Raw genomic sequence first — 27,938 nt, forward strand, 5'->3', positions numbered from 1 at the left:
TCTTGTTTGTTTTAGAGACTGTTATTTTTAAGGACTGCCATTTATAATAAGTCTAAAGCAGTTTTTTGCATTTCATTAATTTATTTCCCAAAACAAGTGTAACCTACTGATGATAAAAATACACTCAAGGTTGCTTATGGGAAATTCAGGAGAGATAGATTCTAACCAGGAATTAAAGGAGCTGAAGATATGATGATACCTGACTTTCTAACATCAGGGCAGATCTTCTAATGAAATCTCCTTTGACGTCACTGTGAAACATAACAGCAGCCCTGACCAACACCACAGGTCTCCTAGGTTCCCGTAGTTCCTTCTTCCTGGTTCGCTTTACCATCAGCCAGTGAGGAGCAGCCCATAGTCCATGGGCTCATGAGTCCACTCAGCTTTGCAATCCTGCCCACAGCCAGAAAACTGGTTCAGTGTTCCTTCTTCTCAGGATGCCCAATATGCCTTTAAAAGCAGGATATGTTTTCCCATTGAAATTCTTCTACTTAACAAAGTTAGGAATGTAAACTGTAAGAATACATAGAAAAATACATACATACACACACACACACACACTCTCCATAGGGCTTAATAAAGCTATTGCTATTTTTATTTTGAATTTTTGAATTGTAGTTCATGAACATATTTATTTTTCTGGGTTTGTCCCATGCATAAAAGTACTTACAAGAACATGAAACTACATACAAGTGCATAAAAAAGTACATCCAAGTGCACAAAACTACAAGTAGAACAGCTGCGTTGACTCAGGCTGCATGGTTTTAGTTTCCTTGTGTTGACTGCTTTAAGGAAAATTGAAGAGCTTTTACCTTCTTTCTTGGAGTCCAATGTCTTCCATTCATTCAGCTGTGTATTAAGCACCTACTATTCATTGATTGATTCCCTTTGGTTACAAAAGGAATTAAGCAACTAACACCTAGTAGTTGGCACATACTGTGCTGGAAAAAGGAAAACAAATGAAAATGATCCATGGTCCTTGACTCTGAAGAACCTGTGGTGTATTCTAAGCTCCTTTGAACAATTTAAGCAATATCATGACATTGGAAGTTTGGGGTAGTTTGGAAACTTGTGGACTCCAGTTTAGTTTATGGGCCAAAACTTCTGTCTTCCCACTTTCCAATGCGATGTCATCCAAGGTTGACCCTGTTGTGTTTTCACTGTTACAGTCAGTCTGGAGCTAATTTAGAAAGAACCCATAGCAGTGTCATACAGTAATAAACTGTAGTAGACAATCTCTGTGCCCTCCCTCTGGATCCCCTTTTGTACCCTCCCACCCCGTCACCCCCACCCTAGCTTTCCTGTGCTATCACTTACAACAGCTAGCACCTACAGACCTTCTTCAGAGGACTGCCCTCAGACTACTGGCACCCATTCTGTCCACACCTGGAAATTCATGTCCCCCTGGGACAGCCCAAAACCAACGACTTCTCAGTGCTCCTTTGGCCCAGGTCCCGGTGGCTCTGTGGTGTAAGTTACCCTCCAGAGTCCCCCGCGGGTCAGGTGGTAGCTGTGCCCTGCTGGGTACTGGGCCCTACTAGGCTTCCTCTCCTGTCTGACCTGCTTTCCTCACTCCCTTACTGGCCTCTCCTCAGAGCACTTCCATAGTAAGTCCCTCATCTCAGGGTCTGCTTCTGGGGAACCCAACCTAAGTCACAAGGTATGTGCAGTTTTCAGGGAATGAGTATCTATGACAAACACTAGAGAATTTCAACTGTTTCCTTCCTTGGTGTCCAAAGAAAGTTGCCTTTGCTTCTGTGTCCCTCAGCCATTTCTCAGTCAGCACTGAAGGATTCTTGTGATTTGTCTGCTCTTCTAGGTGACACAGCGGCCCAGCTCCCATAAGATGAGGTGTCTTTTCCGAATTAGCTTTGTCCCAAAGGATCCAATTGACCTTTTAAGGAGAGATCCAGTTGCTTTCGAGTATCTCTATGTTCAGGTATGTGAGAATTTGGGCATGTTTTATATTAATGCTTTGGGATTAATTGTAGGGTTTTTTTCCTAAATTCTTTCATTAGGGATCTTCTTTCTCTTTGTCCCCCACCCCAAGCTCAATGCATTGTAAAATGATTCCATGGTGCTTTTTTAATTTTTACTTTTGATTTTGAAATAATTTCATACTTATGAAAAAGTTGTAAGAATAGTAAAAGAACTCTTTGATATCCTTCATCCAGTTTCACCAATTGTTAACATTTTACCACATTTACTTTATCTTTAGTGTGCACATGTTCTCCCCCTCCCCCCACACACAATTTTTTTCTAAACTTTATGAATATCAGTTACCAAAATCATGCTCATTTGCCTCTAAGTACTTCAGTGTGTATGTTCTAGTACCAAGGACATTTTCTTATATAATCATTGTACAATTAACAAAATCAAGAAATTTAACACTGATAGATTTCTATTATCTGATCTATAGTACATATCCAAATTTTGCCTATTGTCCCCAAAATGTCCTTTATGTCAATTTCTTTCCTAGAAAACAGGATCCACTCCAGGATCCCATTTTGCTGGTAGTTGTCATGTCACGTTAGTTTCCTTAAAACTAGAACATTCCTTAGTCTTTCTTTGACTTGCAAGGGCTTGACAGTTTTGAGGAGTCCTGATCAGTTATCTTGTAGAATGGGTTTCTCTGATGTTTTCTCCTGATTACATTGAGGTTATGCGTTTTGGCCAAAAGAGCAACATGAGTGATTTTGCATAGTGCATCATATCAGGAGGCACATGATGTGAGTTTGTCCCCTTAATGGCAAGCTTTACTTTGACTTTTGGTTACAGCAATGTTCTCTAAATTTCTCCATCCAGAAGTTACTACTCTTCCTTTTGTAATTAATAAGTAATTTGTGGAGAGTCACTTTTCAACTCTCTTATTATCCTTTTACCAACTAGTTTTAGTATTCATTGATGATTCTTGCCTGACTCTATTATTATTGTGATGGTTGAAAATGATGATTTTTCTAATTCCATTATTTCTTCTTCATTTATTAATTGGCATTCTACTGTAAGAAAGAGTTTTCCCTTCTCCTTTATTTACTTATTTATTCATTCATTCATTTGGTGCTTAGATTGTTCTGAAAGATCGTGATATACTTTATACTGGAATTATTAATTTTAAGGCAATAAAACTTTAAGAAGGTAGTATCCTTTGCAGTATCCTTTGATTCTGGCATATAATTCTCAAAAAAAAAAAAAAAGGCTTTGAGAAATAAGAATTTTTGCAAGTTGCCCCAAAGAGAATTTATCCATTTGATATTTAGGAGATGTTCTTATATTTCTCTGTCACTGCTTCATATTACTCTCACTTAAATGCCCAATATAATCATATGAAACAGTAAGAACCCACTTACCTAATGCTTAGGCATCTAGCATTAAGCTACTCAAAGAGGATGTAAACCTAAATGTAACCTCCCTCCACAAAAAAGGGAGAAAATGCAAAAAAACAAAAAAAAAAAAAGACATGCTCTCTTTGGCTGGGGTACCTGTATAGGGCAAAGCTTGCTGGAGCCATAAGTAAGAAATAAAAAGCAAAGAAGTAGGAAAAAGAAAGTAAAAGAAACATTTGTTAACTCTGCGTAGTAGGTACACTGATATTTGTTTTACTATTCTCAGTATTTTCTTGTATATTTCAAAGCTTTTGTAATCTTTAAAAAGTTGAGTAGTAAAATAAAGTAGGTAGAAGATGGCAGAGAGACATAGACAAGATAAATGTCAGAGGTTAGGAATGGTGACATAAATTAAAATGGTAATAAGCCCTGGAGAACAGAAATTAAGTCGGAGAAGAAAGAAACAGAATGTACTAGAACATTCCAGCAGATGGAGGCACTCAGGGAAATGCTGGTTTAACATTCCCCCCATCAGTGGTCTTTGGAAGAGACTGTGGTATTTACAGTCTCTTAATGTTCCTGAAGATAACGTTCCTGAAGATAACCCTGAATCATCAGGAAAAAGCAAGTCCTGTTCAGTATACCCTGTTTGTCAAGTAAAGAAATGTGCGGTGCACTTTACACTGTTTTCTACCCAGAACAGTGAAATTGTCATGACCTGGGTTTTTTAAATGTTAAACTTTGGTCACCTGGACCCCCTCAATAAAAGCCCCTGTTCCCCAAAAGGCCAAGTAACCCAGATGTGACTGCATGAAACAGCCTGATTCTCAGCTGATCTGTTGCTGCGCCTTCTCCATATTCCTGCTGAGCACCACTCCAAGGCTTTGCCGCTGCAGCTCAGATCATGTGCTAGGATTTTAGCTTGTTAGTTGCAAATAAATGGTTACAGGTGCCAGTCAGTACATGACTGTAGACAGTGAGATGCATTCAGTTGTTGTTCTCTATAACTATACACTCACCCCATTAACAAGATGATACTTTAAAACCATTTTACTCTGCTTGTTTTAAACATCACAAGCCTATTGCATTTATAAGAGAAGAACGTGGTGGTGTTTGTCTTGGGGAGGGGAGACCTCTTAAGTAGGCCAGGAGTACTGCTAAGCACAGTTCTCTATAAGGTCTGTTTGCTCAAATCTAATGCAGTTTGTGGAGCTCTTTCTTATTCAAAAGATACATCTTTTATACCTGTGGCGTGTCCTGAGAACAAGAAACCCTGTCCTGGGATCTTGCCCAGGGACTAGCAGAAGACTGACGATGTTCCTGCTTTTCCATCTTGGGTGTTGCATGAGTGGTGGAGGAGACACTCCTTCAAGCAGTAGCCAATGGGGGGAGGTGGAAAGCCACGTATGGTGAGTGATAGAGACCAAAATAAAGCTACCATCATCTTATAGATCTTCCAATGAGGATAGGAAATGAGAATTTCTTGGCCTCAGACCCTCTGCTTCAAAATGCCTTGTATCACAGAATGTGCGGTACGTCTAAAATGACCTGTCTGTCCAACATAAGTCAGTGGATCTGCAAATGGCGCTGTGCGCCCATGTTGATTTTAAGGTACTAAAAAGATGCAAAAAAATTAGCCTAGAGAACAAAAGAGTAAGCAGAAGAAATATATATCTCATTACAAAGACAAAAATCAATTCAACCTAGTGGGCCTCTAAGGAGGATAGTAGCCATTGACTAGATGATCCATGACAATAAAAACAGAGGTTTCAATAGTGATGATATCTATTAATCTCCTAGTCATTAACAGACCATGAGGTATTTTACAGATTTTAGCATATGTAATAACAGTGAACCTTAATAATCCAGACTGTTCTGATTCATAATTATAACGAGCTATGCTGACATTTACCTGTCCACAATCTATTAAGTAAAAGCTCGTTACACTAATTGGCAAATAGGATAATACCTAAGAGGCTACAAAATGTTTTCAAACACTTTAGCAGTATTGGTTTCCTTTTTAATAACTAACATGTTCATTATAAATAAACTTTTTTAGGCTTAAAGTAGAGTCTGCTGGGACCTCTATTTAACAAAACAATGACCACAATTTGCTTGTGTAACTGTATTTTAAGTAATGTACTCTCATGTCATAAAAGCATGATTAGTACCAAAAATATATATATACATAAGTCAGATGTCATACTAATTCTCCAGGATCAGTCTGAACTAATTATACAATGTAATTAAGTGATTAATGATGTTGAAAAAAAATTCACCCAGAAGTCTGGTTAAATACTGGCTGTAACAGGGATGGGAAAAAATAGTCCCAGTCCCAACTCTGAGGAGAAGTGATAGTGATGACTCACCTTTATAAAGTGCATTCTATTTGGTGCAACATCCTTACAGGTATACCAGCAACCTTGAGAGTTAGCTATTATTAACCCATTTTTCAGATAAGAAAACTGAGACTGAAGAGAGATGAAATGGCATGTCCAAGGTCACTTGATTAGTAATTGACAGAGACAAGGGTCAAACCTGGAACTTTTGTCTCTAAATTCTATGCTAAAATCCTGTTTCAAATCCATCATGCAATAGCAGTCATAGAAGAAAGCAATTTATCAAAACAATTTGTCAAAAAACTGATTCTTCAAGTGCCTGTTGTGGCCTGGCACTGTGCCAAGTGGCTTCCTCACCCTCATCCTTCATGAGACTATAAAATAACCCCATCTAGGCCATCAACCTCGTTATGGACTACCCTGGGCTCTTGGAAATAAGTGGTAAACCCAAGACTAGCAAAACAAAATGGTAGCCAAGAATTGCTCTCAGAGGCTGCCTTCACTCAGGTTGCCCTGTCTCCTGCCTCCAGTCAGACCACCTCCAACAAGGAGTGCTGTGCAATCCAGATGGGTGTAAGAGTGAAGGAGAAGCAAAAGTGGAAGACCATATTAAGGATGGAGGGGGAGAGAATGGGACTTCACTTTGAGGAATGAAGGAATGAGCTGAGAGGCACGCATCCGGATCGTGTTGATTGAGTGTGCATGGCACAGTGCCAGTGTGGCATGGGTAAGTATTCAAAGAGTAAATATTGTGTGCAGAAACCAGACAGAGGTACATTCAGTTCCCATTTGAGCAAAATCAATATATGAAGTGGTCATAAATGTGCTTCTCTTGGAAAGGAGGCAAACAAGTCTTGATACAATTTTCCATTTGAAGTCTTCTTGGGACAAGACGAAGAATAAAGAAAGGAGAAAGAGGCTGAATATCATGTTGTCTAGCCCAAGAGCCTAATTTCCCAGAACAAAAATAAGTAAACACACACAGAGAAGATGCGTAAGCGATGCTGTGCTTCCCATCAATATCCAGCTTAGTGCTTTGCTCCTAATGAGTGAGAATGCTCTGCTGAAACGTTCACTTGTGCTCATATAGGACTTACATGTTAGGGCACCCTCTCAGCCTCTCTTCAGCTTCTTCAACTTCGACAGGCTAAGGCTGAGAGATGTGGAATGACTCCCACAAAGTCACGGTGGGGGGCAGTCACCACTGGGATGAAGTGAGGATTTGAAGAGCTACCCTCGACTGAGCGCCCCTTGATGTGCATCTCATCGAATCCTCGCACCACTCCAGTGAGCTAGTTAGCATGAATCCCCATTGCACAGATGAGTAAACTGAGGCTGCAAGAGTTAAAGTAAATGGGTCAAGGTTATGTACACAGGGAGCCATTGGCAAAGCCAGGACTCCGAAGCAGGTGGGTGTAAGTGAAGAGCTGCTGCTCTCCATCGCTTTGCTAATTCTCCCTCCCAGAGCTGCTCTGGATGATAATGAAGAGGAAGATAATGACATTGACGATGACAGCTGTTAACACGTGTGAGCACTTACAATTTACCAGGTAGAGTTCTAAGGGCTTTACATTGTTAACTCATTTAATCCTCACCAAAACCCTGTGAATAGGGAGCAGTTTACAATTTACAGAAGAGGAAACTGAGGCACAAAACAATTAAGGAACTTGCTCAAAGTCACATCCCTATGAAGTGGAAGAACAAGATTCCAACCCAGCAGCCTAGCTACAGAAGCCACATCAAGCTATCAGTGTTTCACGTGTTGAATTCCGGCACCTGTGTTTGGAAATTTCATACCTAAATTCCTAATTATTTTTACAAAAAGGTAAATATTTAAATAGCAGCTCACTTGTCGATGAATGTTAAATGTTTTGTATGGTCTCTGTGTTTGTGCGTGCAGTTAAATACTGACGCAGTTCCAAGCAGCGCGGTGTAAATGTTTCCACATTTAGCCTCCTTGCCTTTGAAGTGAGAGTGGAACAGGGGAAATAAATGCGTGTCACCTGTTCCTCTAAGGCTGCCCCGTGCGGCCCATTCTTTGACAAGCTGCGCCCTCTGCTGGTCTCTTCGCAGAGTTGTAACGATGTCGTTCAGGAGCGATTTGGGCCGGAGCTGAAATACGACGTAGCCCTGCGGCTGGCAGCGCTGCAAATGTACATCGCAACCGTTACTACCAAGCAAACGCAGAAAATCTCCCTCAAATACATCGAGTAAGTGTTAGCTCTCGGAGCCATTTGGGAGACAAAGATACTGCCTCCTTAACACCCGAGTGTATTTGTGATGTACGTCTCTATTTCCAAAATTGATCCTGTTTGTGGCAGAGCATTTGGTAACCAGAGGCAAAATATATGAATATCATGTTCACTTTGGTGGAAGAGATCCATTTCTTACATAATCCACCATTAGAGAATTGTGGTTGAAATGAGGGTCATATTTAGGGGGCCGGCCCGGTGGCGCAAGCGCTTAAGTGCGCGCGCTTCACTGCAGCGGCCCGGGGTTCGCCGGTTCGGATCCCGGGCGCGCACCGATGCACCGCTTGGCAAGCCATGCTGTGGCGGCGTCCCATATAAAGTGGAGGAAGATAGGCATGGATGTTAGCCCAGGGCCAGTCTTCTTCAGCAAAAAGAGAAAGATTGGCAGATGTTAGCTCAGGGCTCATCTTCCTCACAAAAAAAAAAGAAAGAAATGAGGGTCATATTTAAAATGAAGCATACGTTTTTTTTCTTTGGTAAGGAAGTCTGGCCCTGAGCGCACATCTGTTGCCAATCTTCCTCTTTTTGCTTGAGGAAAATTGTCCCTGAGCTAACATCTGTGCCAATCTTCCTCTATTTTGTATGTGGGATGCTGCCACAGCATGGCTTGATGAGCCATGTGTAGGTCCACGCCCAGGATCCAAACTTGCAAACCCTAGCCGCCGAAGCAGAGTGTGCAGACTTAACCACTACACCACCGGGCCAGCCCCTGAAGCATACATTTTTAAATTCCTAAAGGAACTTGGTTCCAGGCCAAGCTTTGGTCTCAGTGTTTTTCAGACATTAAGCTGTTTAATTCTCACAACATCCCTATGAGATCACTAGGATTTTAGCTCCATCTTACAGATGAGCAAATTAAGGCACAGAATGATTATGTAACTTGCCCAAGTCACACTGGCTATTAACTGACAGGGGCAGGATTTGAACCCAGGCAGTGGGACTCCAAGTTGCGCTGTAGTTTGTGTGATCACTTGAAGCACCCATGTTTAGAAAGTGGTGTGTATAACTCGAGATGACTTTGAGATGATCAAAATGCAGTATGAAAAGTAATGTTCTTAGTCACAGTCAGAAGGATGGTATTTGTAGTAAAGAACTGTGACAGAGTGGGAAAGGGTGCCACACAATCCAACTTTGCTTTGTGAATTGAATGTTGTTTGGAAAATGGGAATGCTTTCTCTGGCTGAGTACGCCATTTACGGCATCACTATACTACCTCTTTGGCCGGAAAATATTCCCTCTTCTTAGAAAAAAGTTGATGTTGCCTTCTACTGATGAGTCTATTTAAGGGTCATCCTTTAAAAGAGAACCCTCTGTTGCCTAGTCTGTACGCTTCCCATTGGCAGGTGATTCACTAGCCTAAAGCAGCCACCACTTTCTTAATCCTGGCAGCTCTAATGCTAAGAGAAGAACACTCCTATTTCAGAGTTCACGGCAGGGCTGAAGCCATATCTCCACGAAACTCTAAAAGCCTTAGAGTCCTCTCCATCTCCACCTCCAAGAGATGTACAACCTAACTGAAATCCTGCCTTCCAAAGAAGTTTCCCATGGGCTGCCTATAAAGCTTTTCTGAATTCCACAGTGCCAGGCTGACCCACCAGGGGGCAAAATGGCTTTTTCTCACCAGGTTCGTGAGCCTGCGTTGGGGAGGATCTGCACTCCAATTTGCTGACTCCAATGCCACTGTTCTTGTAACTCTCAGTTCTCCTGTCGATGCCTAGGGACAAAGCCTTGTGTGCAGTTTGAGAACCTCAGGCCTTCCAGGCTTGGTCCACTCCTTCTGGCAGATGGTTTATCTCTTTCTCTCTTGCTGCGCGTGCCGTGACTGGAGCCTGAGAGAGCTTCGGCTCACAAAGAGGTCTGGTGCTGGGGTGGATACATTCACACCCACATCCACTCCCCTCTCTGAAGTTCTTGGAGACAGATGAAACTGGCTCCCGTTTGAAAAGGTGGCCTGCACAACTTCAGATGCTTTTTAGACAATTGAAATGCATTTCTGTTTCTACTCTCTGTACCCACATTTTACCAGGTTGAACATGGTATAGCCAAAAACCTCCAGAGATAACTAGCTTGACTAAGAATCTTGCAGAGTCTATGATAATGTTCTCATTAATAAATTCATTCACCCAACAAATGTTCATTGAGCATTTTATATGGTATTCACACTAGGACAGTAGAAAGTACTAATAAGTATAAATTATAATCTTAACCACTGAAGAACTTGTGATCTGATTATAAAGACAAGACAAAAAGATATGAAAAATAATGATACAAGGAGAATTACATGGTAGCTCATAGGAGTGCCAAATGATGGGTAAAGATAACAAGTACAAGTTGAGGAAGAAAACAGTGATCATGAAAAACCCGATCCTAACTAACTAGTGACGAAGAGCTTGAATGGTCAAGTGGGGGAAGGCTGTCTTCTTACGCTTCTTTGGATCTGGAGCAGGAGAAATAACCAGAACCTTCCCGAAGGTCTTCACATAATTTAGAAGACACTGGTTAGGCACATGACCAATCAGGATAGAGTTCCTAGAATTCAAAATGTGGAGCCTTCTTAGGATAGGGTTGTAGTCACTGCTGGGGAAATGAGCTCTTGGCAAAAATATATAAACCCAGTCCCATTTGTTTTCCTTTTTCTTTTTTTTTGTTTTTTTGTTTTTTTGTGTTTTTTGGTGAGGAAGACTGACCCTAAGCTAACATCTGTTGCCAGTGTTCCTCTTTTTGCTAAGGAAGATTAGCCCTGAGCTAACATCTGTGCCCATCTTTCTCTATCTTATATGTGGGATGCCACCACAGCATGGCTCAATGAGTGGTGTGTAGGTCAGCGCCCGGGATCCAAACCTGGGAACCCCAGACTGCTGAAGTGGACCACACGAACTTAACCACTAGGCAACCGGGCCGGTCCCTGTTTGTTTGTTTTCTTGCATATCCACATCTATGAATGATGTTTGCACCTCCCTATCAGTACCAGACATACTTAAGGGTCATGAACCCCACCTTGACTCCACACCAGCAGCACTCCCCTCACCACCAGCAAGAAATGTTGATGGAGGAAGTTAGATAGACATGATGTGGCTAGGAGAAAAGAGAACTATATGTTTCTAGAGAAATAGCCATTGATGAGGGAGATGGGGAGGGAGGAATAGTTTGAGGGCAAGAAGGAGTTGCATCTGTCCTTCTAAGAGAAGAAAGAGTGTGGGCAGATGAGGAGAGGTGACAATGGGAATAAACAAAGGGATGGAGAGAAATGGGTGCTGGGAATGCAAACTTAGATTTGTGAATGAATTCTACGATATCAGAGATGGGTTGGATAAAGTCTCTCTGCAGTTTCTATTGGTCCCCAATGACTTGTTAGCATTCTCTCTGGAGAGTGAGGAATATGTTTCTTCTAAAATGCAAACATAAGTATTAATGATCAAATAGTATGTTTCCTGAGTGTAAATTAAAAGTTGCTTCCCTAATTGAGGACTTGTCTCCATTCCCTGCATTACCGAGAGCTCGTTTTTTCCAGCAAACATCAGAGCGCCATTTTGTCTTAGATAACTAATCATCACAAGAACGTGAAATAAAGATATGCTCTTTATTGCAGAAAAGAATGGGGATTAGAGACTTTTCTTCCCTCTGCTGTGCTGCAAAGCATGAAGGAGAAGAACATAAAGAAAGCACTTTCACACCTTGTCAAAGCAAATCAAAACTTGGTACCACCCGGTAAAAAGGTATCACATTTGCATCTTAATAGAAAATGGATTTTAAAGAGAGAGGTTTGCATGCATTTTTTAAAATGTTTAAAATTAGCCCTTGAATAAAATACTTAGCACCATATTTTCAGAAGCAGTACCACTGTATAACCTTTTTTTTTTAAACTCTTAACATGTTTCTAAGACTAATGAGAAATAAGTATTCTTATGGAAACCTATTTGTTTCTTGCAAGCTGTAGACTCCTTGTACAGAGAGTGTGTGTGTGTTCACGTGTGCATGCAGGAGAACCTTGCAAGGCCTCGGAGACCTTGTGATTAGAGGATAGAATTGCAAGATAATTTCACATCTCCATCATCCGCTTGCTTATCACTCAGACCAGCTTAAATGCACAGCAGCTGGCAAGGGTGCCTGCAGACAAGATGCTACATTCATTAAACCAGGGTTTCTCTCCCTCGGCACCATTGACATCTGGGACCAGATCATTCTTTGTTGGGGGAGGGGGCTGTCCTGTGCATTGTGTGATGTTTAGCAGCATCCCTGGTCTCTACCCACTAGATACCAGTAGCACCCCACCCCTCAATCATTACAAACAAAAATGTCTCCAGACGTTGCCAAATGTGCCAAGGGAACAAAGTCACCCCGAGTTGACAACCATTGAATTAAATCTTATTTTTGGAGGGAAGATAAAATTATTTCTGTCGCTCACCATCATTGGTGATAAAATCTCCTTTTTTATTTTATCAAGCAGAAGAAACACAAAGAAACACATTTTAAAATATACTGTTGGTCAGAATAGAGAGTTGTGTTTATAGATCGTAAAAAGCAATGGGTTTCAGGAACCAGAAAGAGAAGGAGCCTTAAAATCCTGGACCTATAAAATTGGAAGCAGTCTGACAACCCAAGAACACTGTCCAATTGATGTTGGCCATAGAAACTTGTGTGACTCCAATACAAATCACTGGGTAATTCTTTGGTCTTGGGATCAGATTTTAAGTTACTGGTGAAGACATGTATATTTCTATTCCCTCCTTACCTCATGACTTTTTAAAAACATGTAATCAGGTTCAACACGCGATCAGCCACCTTTGACTTACTTCTCAGTTTCTGTAAGCATTCAGCTCATGGAAATACAGCAGGACATCACGGATCAAGATTTTTTAAATTTCAGTTCTGATTTGCCCTAAGCTAATTTCTTTTCATAGACTTGATATGATTTTTTTCAAGCCTACTCACTGGTTTTGTAATGATTTGGGTAACTGCTCTAAGATCTATCAATCACGGTCCTCCTAGGAAAGGTCAGTTTTTCTAGCAAAGAGATTTTTCTAGCCAAGAGTGAGTGGTTTGCTTTCAAATGAATTTGCAAAGTGCTTTGGGTTTTTGAAAGAAGTAGGATGGACGAATAGTACAAAATAATTACATAAAGGGTAGTGAGTTTAGGTATAGTTAACAAATGAGTTAGCAAGTCGTTTGCAGTTGAAAACAGAATTTCACAGTCGTTGCTACATGGTGGTCTACACCTTGTTGGAAAATTTCACCCCTAACAAACATTCCTGGCACATTCGGTATGAAACCTTGACTTTTTTTTTTTTAATCAAGTACTTTTTTTTATGATGTGGGAATCTACATTTTTAAGTCTTTATGAAGATAAATTTTATCTGGATAAAATTTCACTTGTAAATCATTCATGAAACTCAGTAGATTTTTGGAGTTGAATCAATAAAACAGGGACTTAAGTTCAAACATTTCCACAATGATTGGAGCTCCGAAAGTTCATTTTCCCTAAAAACTTTCCGAGACTGGAAGAAACTTGAGACGGGAGTGTAGAGCCTATTTAAAAGCCTTTATATAGATTGCAGGTGTGTGTTCAAAACAGCCTGCACCAACTCTGCAGACAGGTGAGTCTCCTGTGCTCTGGGAGAATTTATATGCAACCCACCTTTGTCCCTAATTGGAAAGCAACATTCGCCTCTTGAAATCTCCCCATGTGCAGATGTTTCAGTGAAATATTTTATCATCTTCTCACTTGTTGAGTGCCCTGGCCCAGCATATCAGCCCTCCATACATTTCCTCCCAAATAAAGAGATTTTAATCTTGATATCCTGTTGCAGCCCTTCATCAGGAAACCAAATACAGAGCAATTTACTTCCATTCCTCATGAAGAGTCCTTGTCACACCCCATCTGTCAGCAGTAAAAGCATCCTAGTTTGCCCTGGTTTTCGGCTGGTCTCCAGCAGAAACTGAATCACACCCAATGGACTTAACACCTGAGGTTTCTTTTCTCTCCTCAGCTCTCTGCACTGCAAGCCAAGGTCCATTATCTCAAGTTCCTCAGTGACCTTCGATTGTATGGGGGTCGTGTGTTCAAGGCAACATTAGTGGTAATTTCTTTTTCTTGCTTTTTCTTGGAGGCCACGGAGGTCTGCAGAATGTCACTGCATAGGCTGTCTTGAATGAGCTGCTTCTGATGACAAAAGCAAGTCAGCTGTGAATCTTTTCCAGCCTCATTTCTAATCGACTGCACCCCAGTCTGAAAATATCAAAAGAAATGTTAAACTAGATAATGCCACTGCAGAATGCCCTAGAAAAAGAAATGTGAAGAACCAAGGAAATTGATGCACTCTGACAATGGCCTTCTTTTAAATCGTTGGGCCAGAAGTCGCTTTCACCTTAAAAAAGAAAAAAAAATTCCTCATTTCTAAAAGCCTTTCATGGTTATGAATATCTGTGCTATGATAACATTTACTTTCTACATTATTCATAATTTATCAGCACCTCGATGCCATCATATATCTGGTTCTTCTAATTGGATGATTTAGTACAATATAACCCAGAAATACTTTCTAAAGAAAATGTAATCTTATAAAAACAGACTCGCAGTTGCAGCTTTGCATGGCTCTTCAGAGGTCTGGTATTTTTATATTTTGTCAATATCTCTTTCTCAGCAGGCAGAAAAGCGCTCAGAGGTGACTCTCCTGGTTGGACCCCGGTATGGCATAAGCCACGTCATAAACACCAAAACCAATCTGGTGGCTCTTTTAGCTGACTTCAGCCATGTCAACAGGATCGAGATGTTTACTGAAGACGAAAGCTTGGTGAGGGTAGAGCTCCATGTGCTGGATGTGAAGGTGAGTCTCTCAGATGTTGACACAAGGCCTTGATTTGAACAGCTCATTTCTGATAACACTGCTGATATTTACAAAGCAGGCAAAATTTCAATGTGTGCAGAGCATCAAAGGTGCGCTGTCGTGCAGAAAAAATCCGTCCAACTTAGGCCTAAGGGCTCCAGTCCTCACTAAATAGCCATGTGATTTGGGGACAAGTTGCTATACTTCTCTGGGCTCAATTTCTTCATCTATACATGAGAAAGCAAGCGAATTCATTTCTAAGGTCCCTTCTGCCTCTAGAATACATGAATCTTAGCTAGAGAGTAGGGAAGATTTTTCCCTACTAACTTTCTAGAATATATGACTCTTGTATAGAGAGGCAGGGAGATTTTTCCCAACTTTGTTTACAACTCCCATTTCCTTTTGTTAATTTGGGTTTGTATGTGTTTATTCTTTTGGAAAAGCTGAGTATTTTAGTCAGTCTGTCTTTTCGTACTATAGCAATTAGTACCAACTGAACATCTGGCCCCTAAGAATGTCATAGCCATTCCATTTAAAACAACAATCTGAGATTGTCCTCAAAGGGCAAAACTTTACTCCCAAAATAGAAATTGACAGGAAATAATCCAGGTCCCCTGTCCCCACCGTCTTGTCCCAGTAATAGATGAGTGTATTGGATTTGGGTAGTATTAACGTGGCTGAAGTTTCTGTGGAGAAAATGCACTGGACCTGAAGAGAGAGAGTGAGTCCACAAAGGAAATAGTGTCAACCAGGGGGGTGCTCTGAGAGCTGGCGAGGAGGACCCTCTTCCACTCCCACTAGGGTGGTGTGGGAGGAGTGAATTAAGAGTAAATGAGGATATGAGAAAAAAGGTTTCTACACAGCAAATCAGAAAGCATCAGTGTGCTCTGCAGCAGGAAGAGATGACCATGAAAGGGAGAAAGTGGAGCTCAGACATGTTGGCCATGGCCCATGACATGTCATGGGCTGAATCCAGGGGGTTCCAGTTGACTTCATGGCAATGAAAGTGCAAGAATAGACTTGGAACGCCTGGCCCAGTCCATAGCCAAAGATGCTGAGAACAATAGCCCCATCACGAAAAAGGGGCAGAGGAAAGGGTGAATTGGGTGCAGTCATCACAGATCTGATAACAGAGATAATCCGTCCCAAACAGAACTGGGGGCTGGCCGGCCCCGTGACGTAGTGGTTAAGTGCGTGCACTTCGCTGCCACGGCCGGGGTTCGGATCCCGGGCGCGCACCAATGCACCGCTTGTCAAGCCGTGCTGTGGTGGCGTCCCGTATAAAGTAGAGGAAGATGGGCATGGATGTTAGCCCAGGGCCAGTCTTCCTCAGCAAAAATAGGAGGATTGGTGACAGATGTTAGCTGAGGGCTAATCTTCCTCACAAAAAGGAAAAGAAAAAGAACTGGGGGACAAGACCCAATCGATGATTTCCTGCCTATATGACAGAATTGTGGGGTGTCTTGAGAGGAGACTGCCATTGAAACAGAAGGAAAAGGCTATTCATCGAGTAATCTGGGGGCTTTGGATGGGAAGTTAGAGTCCACCAGCAGGGCCATCAAACCTGGCCAGTGTCCTACACCTGGGAGTAAAAGCAAGAGGCCTGTCGTCTCACTGTTTCTGTGCCTCTCTGGGTGTCTGCTTTTTTTCTTGCTCCCCTATTTCTCTCTCACTTTCTCTGTCTTTCAACAAGAACACGCCAGCCAGTCCACCCTTCCTGACTCACTGAGGATAATTGCTTCTGTTGAACACTTCCTTCCCTATATGCCCAAGATCCACGTCCAATGATGTCATAATCTCCTTGTTTCCAGAAAGTTTTAGCAAGGCCTTTTCTTGACTCCCGTCTCTGTTTTGCCCTCCTGTGAATTTACAATTTCTTTTAGAAGCATCCTTTTCCTGCATCTCTTTGACACGTTTCATTCAGTCTTAGCAGTAATTTCCACTTGATTTTTACTTGTCTTCAACACTAATTTTCACCATAAACCCAAACTTACCCTTCCTGTCATTTTTAAGATTGCAGATTCACATCTGGTAACAGACTCCTTAACTATCACTTTTTAAAATGTTAACTATTTAGGAACAAAACCAATGTTATTTTTTTTTTCATTCCAATACAACTTGGAAAAGATTCAAAATGTCTAGGCTTTCAAAATGGCATCACCTAAATGTTTTGCAGTAAGGCTTTCTGTGTTATGCCTGACTTTTCCCCCCATTTGTGTTTCTCTAATGAAACGGTTGCTCAGTAACTTCTTTTGTTTCCATTTCCTAAGCACAAATGTAGCTGTTGTCACCTGAGGGACATTATTAAGAAGAGATGGCTTTAACCAAAACATTCTCTTTTGTGTAGCCCATCACACTCCTGATGGAATCGTCAGATGCCATGAACCTGGCCTGCTTAACGGCTGGATACTACAGGCTGCTTGTGGATTCCAGGAGGTCGATATTTAACATGGCCAACAAGAAAAATGCAGGGACCCAGGAAACAGGTATTCTCTTCCTAAACTCCTGAAGCAATGACCCCCGTCCTCCACCTCACCTAACAACAATAAAAAACAATAAAAAAAAGGATGTTTTTTGAAAAGTTAACATTGTACCCTTAAAAAAATCTAATGTCCAAATTTAACACAAAAGCCTTCAAATACTTCTGATATGGTCTAATTTTTTTAATGAAAATGTTGATGTTTCCATCAGATCTTACACGTCACTTAGAAATGCCGGGGTGCGTGCTTCAAAGATAGTGATTGAATTATTGTGAAGGGAGTAAGCTTCGGTCCTTGTGGCTGGTTTCTACTGCCTCACTCTTACAGAGGTCAGAAGGCAGAGAACTAACTGTAGAATGCCCGATAGGAGTTGTGAGCCCCCAGCTTTAGGGCTGGTCTCTCCTTAAGCCCTAGGCCCAGACACCTGGATGCCTCCTCCTGCGTCAGACTTACCTCCAGGAATCTGAGAATCTACCAACAGGAGGACTTGGGGCTCTAGAAGGGACCCCGGGAGCCACCTTAGCTCTGTAGGAGCATCAAGATGGCAAAGACATCAAATAATTCAATTCAGCCATTTGACAGGATGAAATAGCCCCCAACTAAGGGCAAGGAGGGCTGCATTGTTTAAGTGGTAGTTTCTTTGAGGGTGGGTGGTTTTGATTTGTTTTAGAACTTTTTTCTTCAGTGTTTGAACATTTTCCTCCATCTGCGGGGGACGCTTTGTAACTGGACAGAGTGTCTGGATGGACAGACACTAGCATTCAAGCCAGAGCTACTGACCCGTGCAAAAAGTATAGTCAGGGGTAACATAATCAGGGTTTCTTTAAAAAAAAAGGGAAATTCTCAAGAACAAATTCCATTGTCGCCGTTTCTGAGAGAAAGCTTCTCTCTTTAAACTTTAAAGTTTCTCTCACTTTAACTTAGCAGAAAACAGAAATCATTATTCCATAAACATATTGTAATATGTAGATAGACACACACAGACAGACTAATACACAGTTTATCATGATGGCTGGTTACATGGAAGCAATTGCAGTCATAGGAAAAAGGGAAACCAGAGAGAAAGAGCGAGAGTTGGACCAGGCATGCCAGAAGGCAACTTTGACTTGCTACTAGATTTAATCCAGCCCCACCTTGAAGTGTCCAGGTTTTTAAAAAATTTCTCTAAGTTTGGATTTTTTCATTTGTAAAATTGGAATTAAAATCCTAGCTTGCAAGGTAAGGATTAGAGAAAAATCTATGTACAACACCTAAAACAATGCCCAGTACTTCTATTAATAATTGGCAGGGGAAAAACCAGGAGTGAAAAAATATTGAGAATGAAAGTGACAGAAACACAGAGAAGAAAGGAAGATAGACACAAGACGCAGAAAGACACTGAGAGGCACAAATGGTTAAAAATAAACAGGGAAGGAACAAAGAGAGGTGATGAGCATGTGCTGGGTTTGGTGGTGAACATTTTTATGACCACATGTTTTCATTGAGCTAGGAGATTTAGAGCAATTGAATGCTGACCTTTGAAATTCTGAGGGGCAGTTCAGCAATTTAACCCAATCCTTTCACATTGGAAAATCAGTTTTCAACTTTTTGTTTTCAAATCTTAAAGTTTATCTTGAAAATAAAACCTTTTCCCTGTGGACTGTTAAGATTGTACAGGTGGGGCCGGCCCCGTGGCTTAGCGGTTAAGTGCATGCGCTCCGCTACTGGCGGCCCGGGTTCGGATCCCGGGCGCGCACTGATGCACCGCTTCTCCAGCCATGCTGAGGCCATGTCCCACATACAGCAACTAGAAGGATGTGCAGCTATGACATACAACTATCTACTGGGGCTTTGGGGGGAAAATAAATAAATAAAATTATAAAAAAAAAAAAGATCGTACAGGTGCGTGAAGAAAACCAAACCTACCATTTGAAAAATAGTTATAGGAATAATGGTTCTGTCCAATATATAGTGACTCACTATGTAATATTTAATCAAATTTCTAAAGGCAAAAACTTAGTTCCAAAAAGTATTCTCACTGTGGAGAAAGAATGGAACTTCAACCTTTCAGTAATTTCTCCCAGTTCCACAGTGAGAACGAGGGTGAGGGCATGTGTTCCAAATATCTCTCTCCACTCTCAGAGAGAGAGAGAGAAAGAGAGAGTGGAAGAAGGGGAGACAAGGAAGAGAGATGGCTTGCTCCAAAAAGCAGCAGGTTGACGCATGCCGAGCAGCAGCCCGGGGCTTAGCATCCTCTAATGGTTGAAAGTTCTTCTCTTCAGAAACTCCCAAAAGATCTCCTGAGACTCAAGAAGTGTACAGAATGAAGTCCTTTTAGGCCAATTCATCCCTAGTCCATTCTCTCCTCCCACTCTGTGGGAGACTGGGCCACAATATAGATCCCAATTCCCAATCCACATCCTTCTGTGTCTTTAAAATTATTCCAGAAACCAAATCAGTACACCCTTCTGGAAGAAAGCCAAGATTGTGTCTTTTCTTCTTGTCTCAAATTGATCAAACACCTTAGTCAAGATCTCTAATAAGGAACAGTAGCCCCCATTTCTTGTCTATCTTGAAAATTAACCTTCAATTACTTTCAAAATCCCTGAACCCACATATTTATGCATCTCTGAGCCTTACAAAGGTCTGAATAAGTATATATTAACTTCCTTTCAGCCTGCTGACCTATTCAGCTTTCTTATTGGTCTAAACCAGGAGTTGGCAAACTATGGCCCATGAATCAAATCTTGTTCTTAAATAAAGTTTTATTGGAACCCAGCCATGCACATTGTATTAGTTTCCTAGGGCTGCCATAACAAATTATTACAAACCTTGGGGCTTAACATAGCAGAAGCTTATTATCTCATGGTTTTGGAGGCTAGAGGTCTAGGCATTGACAGGGCCATACTCCCTCCAAAGAAAAGAGAATCTTTTCTTGCCACTTCTAGTAGCTGTCAGCATTCCTTGTGGCTACGTAACTCCAATCTCTCTGCCTCTGTCTTCATATGGCCTTCCCCTCTTCTCTGGGTGGCCCAAATCTCTCTGTCTTTTTCTCTTATAGGGACACTTGCCATTGGATTTAGGGCCCACTTGGATAATTCAGGATGATCTCATCTTGAGATCCTTAACTACATCTGCAAAGACTCTTTTTCCAAATAAGGTCATATTCACAGAGTGGATGTATCTTTTGGTAGGCCAACATTCAACCCACTACACCCATTTGTTTGTGTACCGTCTATGGCTACTTTTATGTTACAACAGCAGAGTTGAGTAGTTGCCCAACAGAGCAATTGTCCTTCAAAACCTAAAATGTTTACTATCTGATCCTCCCTTTACAGAAAAAGTTTGCCAACCCCTGGTTTAAACCCAGAGCTCCATCACAACTTTGCTGAACCAATCTCCCTCCCGCAATGATCCACACTCCTGACATACATGTGCACGCACACACATACGCACACACACACACATACACACACAGAGCCAGTCATAATCTAAATTGTTGTTGTTAGTAAAACAATGCTGAACCCCCACAGGTATATTTATTATAAGGTAACATGCAAATATGGCTGGTGTGTAACTCAATGTCTTCAAAATTATATCTTTACTTGCTATTCATGAAAATATACGTATTCAGTAAAATGACTTTGGAACATTGTTCAGCATTGAGTCCATTGTATAATTTGGGGGGGAGCAAAAACCTCTTTACTAAAACTGATTTTTTTTCCATATGTCTTGGACACCTGATATCAGTATTATCCAAACGAGGGCCAGGGGGCAATTTGAGGGAACAAATGGGAGAATATGTGGCCCTAACATTTCCTCAAAATATTGCCTCTGGAATCTACAAAGCAGTATTGACAAAATGACACACTGCCCTGTTTTGTTAAATATCAGAGCAAAATCTCCATGTCAAAACTTCCTGTTGAAAGGAAGAACAAACAAAACAACAATTTTTAAATTAGGGTTTTGCAATTTTAATTCATGAGGAACATCAAACAAATCTTCAGGAGTTCTCGTGATACAAATAAAAATTGAAATTTGTCAAAGTATTAAGTATACTTAGAAATAGCAGAGAGAAGTATATTACCTGTGAATGCTCCATCTTATGTATCGTGTGTGTGTGCGCGCGCGCACACACACACACACAATCCGTTTTGTTAAGGTCAATTCTCCTAACCAAGAAATCCTTACACCTGAAGCCTAAATCAACCCGTACCATATTTGGAAAGCTGAATAAGCATATTTACAAAAGTAATGCTCTAAGCCGTTAAATTAAGAGCAGCGACAAGGCCCTCCAGAAACCAGACAGCACAGTAATGTATCTTTGCATGATTCTTTCTCTTTAGGAACTGAAAATAAAGGAAAGCATAACCTCCTTGGCCCAGAATGGAACTGTATACCCCAAATGACCACCTTTATTGGCGAAGGGGAACAAGAAGCTCAGATAACATATATAGATTCAAAACAGAAGACAGTTGAGATTACAGATGGCACCATGTGTCCAAAAGACCACCGGCACTTGTATATAGACAACACGTATAATTCAGATGAACTTAACCAGCAGCTGACCCAGCCTGGAGATGCTCCGTGTGAGGCAGACTACAGAAGTCTAGCTCAGCGGTCCCTGTTGACCCTCTCAGGACCAGAAACTCTAAAGAAAGCACAGGAGTCTCCAAGAGGAGCTAAAGTGTCCTTTATTTTTGGAGATCTCACCTTGGATGATGGTATTAATCCCCCGACGCTTGGTTATGAAAGACTATTGGATGAGAGTCCAGAACTGCTGGAGAAGCAGAGGAATCTCTACATCAGCAGTGCCAATGACATGAAAAGCATGGATCTCACTCCAGACGCAGAGAGCATCCAATATGTGGCAAATTCTGTTTATGCAAACATAGGTGACGTGAAGAACTTCGAGGCCGCTGAGGGGATAGAGGAGCCCCTCTTGCACGACATCTGTTACGCAGAAAACACTGATGACGCAGAGGACGAGGATGAGGTGAGCTGTGAGGAGGACCTCGTGGTGGGAGAGATGAACCAACCACCTATCCTCAACCTTTCTGGGTCAAGCGATGACATCATTGACCTCACATCCCTGCCCCCTCCAGAAGGGGATGACAATGAGGATGACTTTCTGTTACGTTCCTTGAACATGGCTATCGCCGCACCCCCACCTGGCTTTAGAGATAGTTCAGATGAGGAGGATTCGCAGAGCCAGGCAGCTTCCTTCCTCGAGGACAAGGAGCCAGGCAACAGCCTGCAAAATGATGAGATCCCCGTGTCCCTCATTGACGCTGTGCCCACCAGCGCCGAGGGGAAGTGTGAGAAGGGACTGGATAACACCGTCGTTTCCACGCTGGATGCTCTAGAAGCTCTGTCCGTGTCAGAAGAACAGCAGACCAGTGACAATTCAGGTTCTTTCACAATTGTTACATTTATTCACTGATAATCATATCATTTCATCCTTTCAAGCCATTTGCCCTTGGAGTCCTGTTATGTGGTGTTCTCCATTTCACGCATGTACCATTTCATAAATGTGCTGAGACTACCATCATGGGTTTTTGTGTATGTGGTTTCCTTTGTTATTTTTTTAAACATGTGGCACGTTTTTTTCCCCATTTCTGGAACAACTGTGCAATAAAATCAGAGTCGTTACTGAAAAGGGAAAAACTTCGTATTTTTTAAAAATAATATTGTGTCCCATTTTCTTACATGTCTCTGGTGTCTCTGATGCATCCATTAATTGGTTCTTGTTTTTTACGGCATGCAGGTGTAGCCATCTTGCGGGCTTATAGTCCCGAGTCTTCGTCAGACTCGGGCAATGAAACTAACTCTTCTGAAATGACTGAGAGTTCTGAACTGGCCACAGCGCAGAAGCAGTCGGAAAACCTCTCCCGCATGTTCTTGGCCACTCATGAAGCCTACCACCCCCTTGCAGAAGAGCAGACAGAGTTCCCCACCTCCAAAACCCCTGCTGGGGGCTTGCCTCCAAAGTCCTCCCATGCCCTGGCTGCCCGTCCGGTGACTGACCTCCCACCCAAAGTTGTGCCTTCCAAGCAGATACTTCACTCAGACCACTTAGAGATGGAGCCCGAAACCATGGAGACCAAGTCAGTCACTGACTACTTTAGCAAACTGCACCTGGGGTCGGTGGCGTATTCCTGCACCAGCAAAAGGAAAAGCAAGCTGGGTGATGGGGAGGGGAAAGCACCCCCTAATGGGAACATACCAGGGAAAAAACAGCAGGGGACCAAAACAGCTGAGGCAGAGGAGGATGCCAAAGGTAAATTTGGTACTGTGTCTTCAAGGGACAGTCAACACCTAAGCACTTTTAATCTGGAAAGAACTGCCTTTCGCAAGGACAGCCAAAGATGGTATGTGGCCACTGATGGGGGGGTGGCTGAAAAAAGTGGGTTGGAAGCAGCGACAGGGATAACCTTTCCGAGAGCTTCCGTTCTGGGGACAAGGGAGGCCGAAAGGAAGGATGAAGGGGCTCCCGATGGAGAAGCCAGTGAGGTTTCAGGACTTGGCCAACAGGACCACTTCTTAACTGACATCACCTGTGTATCTTCAGCCAAAGACTTAGATAACACAGAGGATGTTGACCCATCTGCCTGTGACCATCCTTCCAAGCTTCCTGAGGCAGAAGAGAGTGTGGCCCGCCTTTGTGACTACCACTTGGCCAAACGGATGTCGTCATTACAAAGCGAGGGCCATTTTTCTCTACAGAGCTCTCAAGGCTCTTCAGTAGACGCAGGCTGTGGCACAGGCAGCAGCAGCAGCACCTGTGCCACACCTGTGGAGTCTCCACTCTGCCCCTCCATGGGGAAGCACCTGATTCCTGAGACTTCGGGGAAAGTCATGAGTTATGTTCCTTCAGAGGAGAGAGCTACTGGGCTTCCCAACCACGGAGCCACCTTTAAGGAATTACACCCACAGACAGAAGGGATGTGCCCGCGGATGACAGTGCCTGCTCTGCACACAGCCATTAATGCCGAACCCCTGTTTGGCACTTTGAGAGATGGATGTCATCGACTCCCCAAGATTAAGGAAACCACAGGTACAGCAATGATGGATTTAGCACTTTGCATTACACAACAAGAGCATGTAAACCAACCTTACAACAAACCTAAAAATATAAGGTCTGGAATTTAAGTAAAAGTTAGAATTTTTAAAAAGGCTGCAGCACTGTGGCCAGGCCAAGTATCAATCATTAATCCCCCAATGTTTAATAAATGCTAAGGTTTCTAGAACTGGAACAATAGTTAAATGACATTTGCTGTTTAGAATCTTGCTCTGTTCTTGCTGTTAGAATTTGATGGAGCAATATTTTTTTTCTAAATTCTCAATGTAGACTTAGCAGTGCCCAGTGTGACTTTTAGTTACAAGATAGGTTTGCTTAGAGTCACAAGAGTTTGATTTCCTTCTCAAGACATCAAATTTCTAATCTTGCCATTTCATTATTGAGAGGCAAGGAAGGATAATAGAGCAGGCTATCAGGAAGATTGGAAGGATTGGGGAAGATCATTTACCTTTCAGCAATACTTAGAGATTCCTTCCTCCTCTGTAAGACTCTCCTAGGGGAATATTCTGAAATGTCTGGCATATCTGGGTGTCAGGAAGGTTTTGGGGGTGTGCATGATGAGCTGCTTTATCTTCCCCAAAGTAATAAAATACAGACACAGGTAGAAACAAGAACACAGCCGCTTTCTGTGCCTGCCTCCACTGTTCTACACCCCAGTGGGCACATATCCCTCTCACCAGTCCACTTGGCCAGCCATCGTGTGGCAAAAGCAGATGCTCTTTCATACTTACAAATTTCAAATTATGTCATCAATAATGTCTTTTTCATATAGGTCAATAGATTTTAGTGAGATCTTATATTGGTTAATTTCCATTCCTGCCCTTTTAAGATTATCTACTTTCTCAAAACCCACCACTGGCTTCACTTGCCTTGGGAAACCCATTGGTGAATGTTACTTAACTCATCGCACAGCTATATATATCTTTACTTCTAAACTAATTAAAGCACATTGTTTAGTCCTTTGCCATTTACAAAGAGCTTTCACCTAATTTACCTCTTGCTTCTCACAAAAATTCTGTGAGATAGAGATTATTTTTCTTCACATGACAACTTTTCTGAGAAAAGTTGAACAACTTGCCCTGTATCTCAACTTCAAACCCTGTACCAGCCAAACCTCATGAGGTCCTCTTAAAAAGGTTAGCTTATTTAATTTGCATTAATTAAATTAGACCACTTCTTTTAAAAAAAAGGTAACTGATGTCAGGATTAACCTAACTCCCTTAAAATGAAACTTAAATATCATAAATATGCTTGAATAATCTATATGTAGGATGTGTGTTTTCTAATTGTGTATCTAAGCTTTAATAGATAAATATTGGGAGCAAGGCAATTCATGAAATTCCGTTGTCTTCCTGAAAATGTTTGTGATTTCTAGACAATTCCAAATGAATCAGTAGTTTAAGAAATAATAGATTCCGCTATTCCTTAAAATGTATTGAAATGGAAATCTGTTATGTGATCTCAGAAAGCAGTCTTTGGAAAGCAGGATGACTCTGACAAATGGCAGCCCTTCCAGAATACATCCTTGGGAAATGACAGACATCACATAGAGATTTAGTGAAAATGACCACCCATGAGATGCTTAATGATTCTCTCTGTTTTTCTACTACCCCTAGTGTAGCTTTGACAGAGCCTGGGAAGGAGAGACGAGGAGGCATGCCTTCAGCTTGGTCTCAACATCCTGAAGCTGATCCCATCCTGCTACCATCTAACATTCACTTAGAATCAAAGGTGCCAATCCCAAATCAAGACCCTAATGATTTCTCCCAAGCAAACCAGGCATACAGAGAGGCTGTGAGCTGGCGGCCACTGGATCTGAGTGGGGGGAGCCTCAGGACACCCCCCAGCCAGAGGGCTCTGAGACGTAGCAGCAGTATCCTCTCGGGATCTATAGGTTTGGAGATCTTCCGAGACAGAACCAAGGGTGCAGTCAGCTTAAAGTGTCCCCGTATCACAGAAGCACAGGAGGCCAGCTCAGAAAGGCGAGCAGAACTCCCTCTGGGGAAGAAGCTCACCAAAAGTTTTTCCCAAAGCTCGATGCACTTTAACTCTGAAGGGAAGGTTCACAAAAGGTCCCCAGTGGCTCACAAAGACTCAAAGCTGTATAGGACACTACCCTTGCGGAAGCTAGAAGGCAGCAATTGGAGATGCCGGGGCCCTTTCAGCTACTGCTTCTTGAGCAGAGGGCAGGATGAAGATGGTGATGAGGATGAAGAGGTGGGAGAGGCCACCCACCGGGTCTCTTGCCTCTCTCGACCACAGATGACTCAAGCCATGCCAGAACCAACCAGCCCACCTCTTGCTGTTGGGATTCAGAAGCAAGGAGGGGAGCTGTCCAGAGGTTTAGTGCTGAAGGTCTGGGCAGAAGACCTGAGTGGCCCAGATGATATGGACTTCAGCAGCCTGGCTTTTGATGCCCGGATTGCAAGAATAAATGCCCTAAAGGAAAGCACATATGCAATGCCTGACGGGTTCCTCGCAGCCCAAAATGATGCCAATGAGCTGCTCTGCCTTGTCAGGGCAACCAAGGAGAAGAGAGAGGAGTCGCGCCCTGAAGCATATGACCTTACACTTTCTCAGTACAAGCAACTGTTATCCATCGAGTCCAGACAATTGGGAAGTGCCTGTAGGAAAATGGCGATGGCCGAGAAAAGCCCAGAGGAGATGCTCCTAGCTATGACTTCCAGCTTTCAAGTGCTCTGTTGCCTAACAGAAGCTTGCATGCGATTAGTTAAAGTCGTGAACTCAGAAACACAGCGGCAGGAAATTGTAGCGAAGATTGATGAAGTGGTCATAAACTACATTTGTCTCCTGAAAGCTGCAGAGGCAGCCACTGGAAAGACCACTGGGGATCCTAATGTTGGACTCTCAATGCGACATTCAACCACCATGGCCGCTCTTGTAAGCACACTAACACGTTCTCTCAAGATGCTTTTAAATAAATAAAGTATGAAAGTCACATCATAATCTACCTTTGCAAAGCCATACATGAACTTTTATTTACTTTGTGTGTACGATGAACAGACGTCTCCTTTCTTTTCTCTGTATATTTTGTTATTTTATATAAAATAGGAGATAAAAGTCACATTGATGAAATGTTGAAATGTACTAATTGGATGTATTCTGTTTATATTATACATATATACGTGTAAAAGAAATATACAAGAAAGTGATGACATTTGGCTATTTTTCTTATAGTTGAAATTCCAGGTATATGATGATGTGAAACTTTAAATTCTACCATGTTAGAGCAAAACAATGAATCCTATCCCCTTTCCTTCCAGGCAGACACTTGGAGATCATATCATTCATATTTAGAAGTTAAAAAAAAAAGAAAGAAATCACAATGTATATAAAACAGTACCTATGTTTTAAAATTATGATTTTTAAGCATTGGAAATAGCAAAAAGACATTTAAAATTCAAGAAGTGACTATGAATTATTAGAGAATATATATATAATAAATTAATTTTTTGCTCATAGTGTTTGGTTATCTGATGCTTTCTTCCAAGAATCCTACAGATTTAATTTTGGCTTATGCCATTTGGGCTAGAAATGTGGTGGGGGTGGATTCTATTGTGTCAGCACAAATGCTCTTCACAATGTTTCTAGAATTAAAATACTTCCCAAATAGAAGAAGGGGCCAGCCCGGTGGTGTAG

The 27,938-nt window shown here is 41.9% G+C and overlaps 1 protein-coding gene across 1 annotated transcript in view; it reads left to right on the forward strand.

Annotated features, from left to right (window-relative positions):
• Nucleotides 1–27,381, forward strand: part of FRMPD4 (FERM and PDZ domain containing 4) — a 530,865-nt gene extending 503,484 nt beyond the window's left edge. Inside the window, exons 9-17 of the mRNA XM_058535435.1 lie at nucleotides 1,820–1,939; nucleotides 7,736–7,872; nucleotides 11,504–11,630; nucleotides 13,902–13,991; nucleotides 14,556–14,738; nucleotides 17,086–17,224; nucleotides 21,544–22,608; nucleotides 22,965–24,254; nucleotides 25,900–27,381. Of these exons, the coding sequence (XP_058391418.1) occupies nucleotides 1,820–1,939; nucleotides 7,736–7,872; nucleotides 11,504–11,630; nucleotides 13,902–13,991; nucleotides 14,556–14,738; nucleotides 17,086–17,224; nucleotides 21,544–22,608; nucleotides 22,965–24,254; nucleotides 25,900–27,224 (4,476 nt within the window). The 3' untranslated portion in view covers nucleotides 27,225–27,381. The remainder of the gene's footprint in view (nucleotides 1–1,819; nucleotides 1,940–7,735; nucleotides 7,873–11,503; nucleotides 11,631–13,901; nucleotides 13,992–14,555; nucleotides 14,739–17,085; nucleotides 17,225–21,543; nucleotides 22,609–22,964; nucleotides 24,255–25,899) is intronic.
• The last annotated feature ends 557 nt before the right edge of the window (nucleotides 27,382–27,938 follow it).

The sequence above is a fragment of the Diceros bicornis genome, chromosome X (assembly GCF_020826845.1).
Source record: "Diceros bicornis minor isolate mBicDic1 chromosome X, mDicBic1.mat.cur, whole genome shotgun sequence".
In the NCBI taxonomy this organism is placed as follows: Eukaryota; Metazoa; Chordata; class Mammalia; order Perissodactyla; family Rhinocerotidae; genus Diceros; species Diceros bicornis.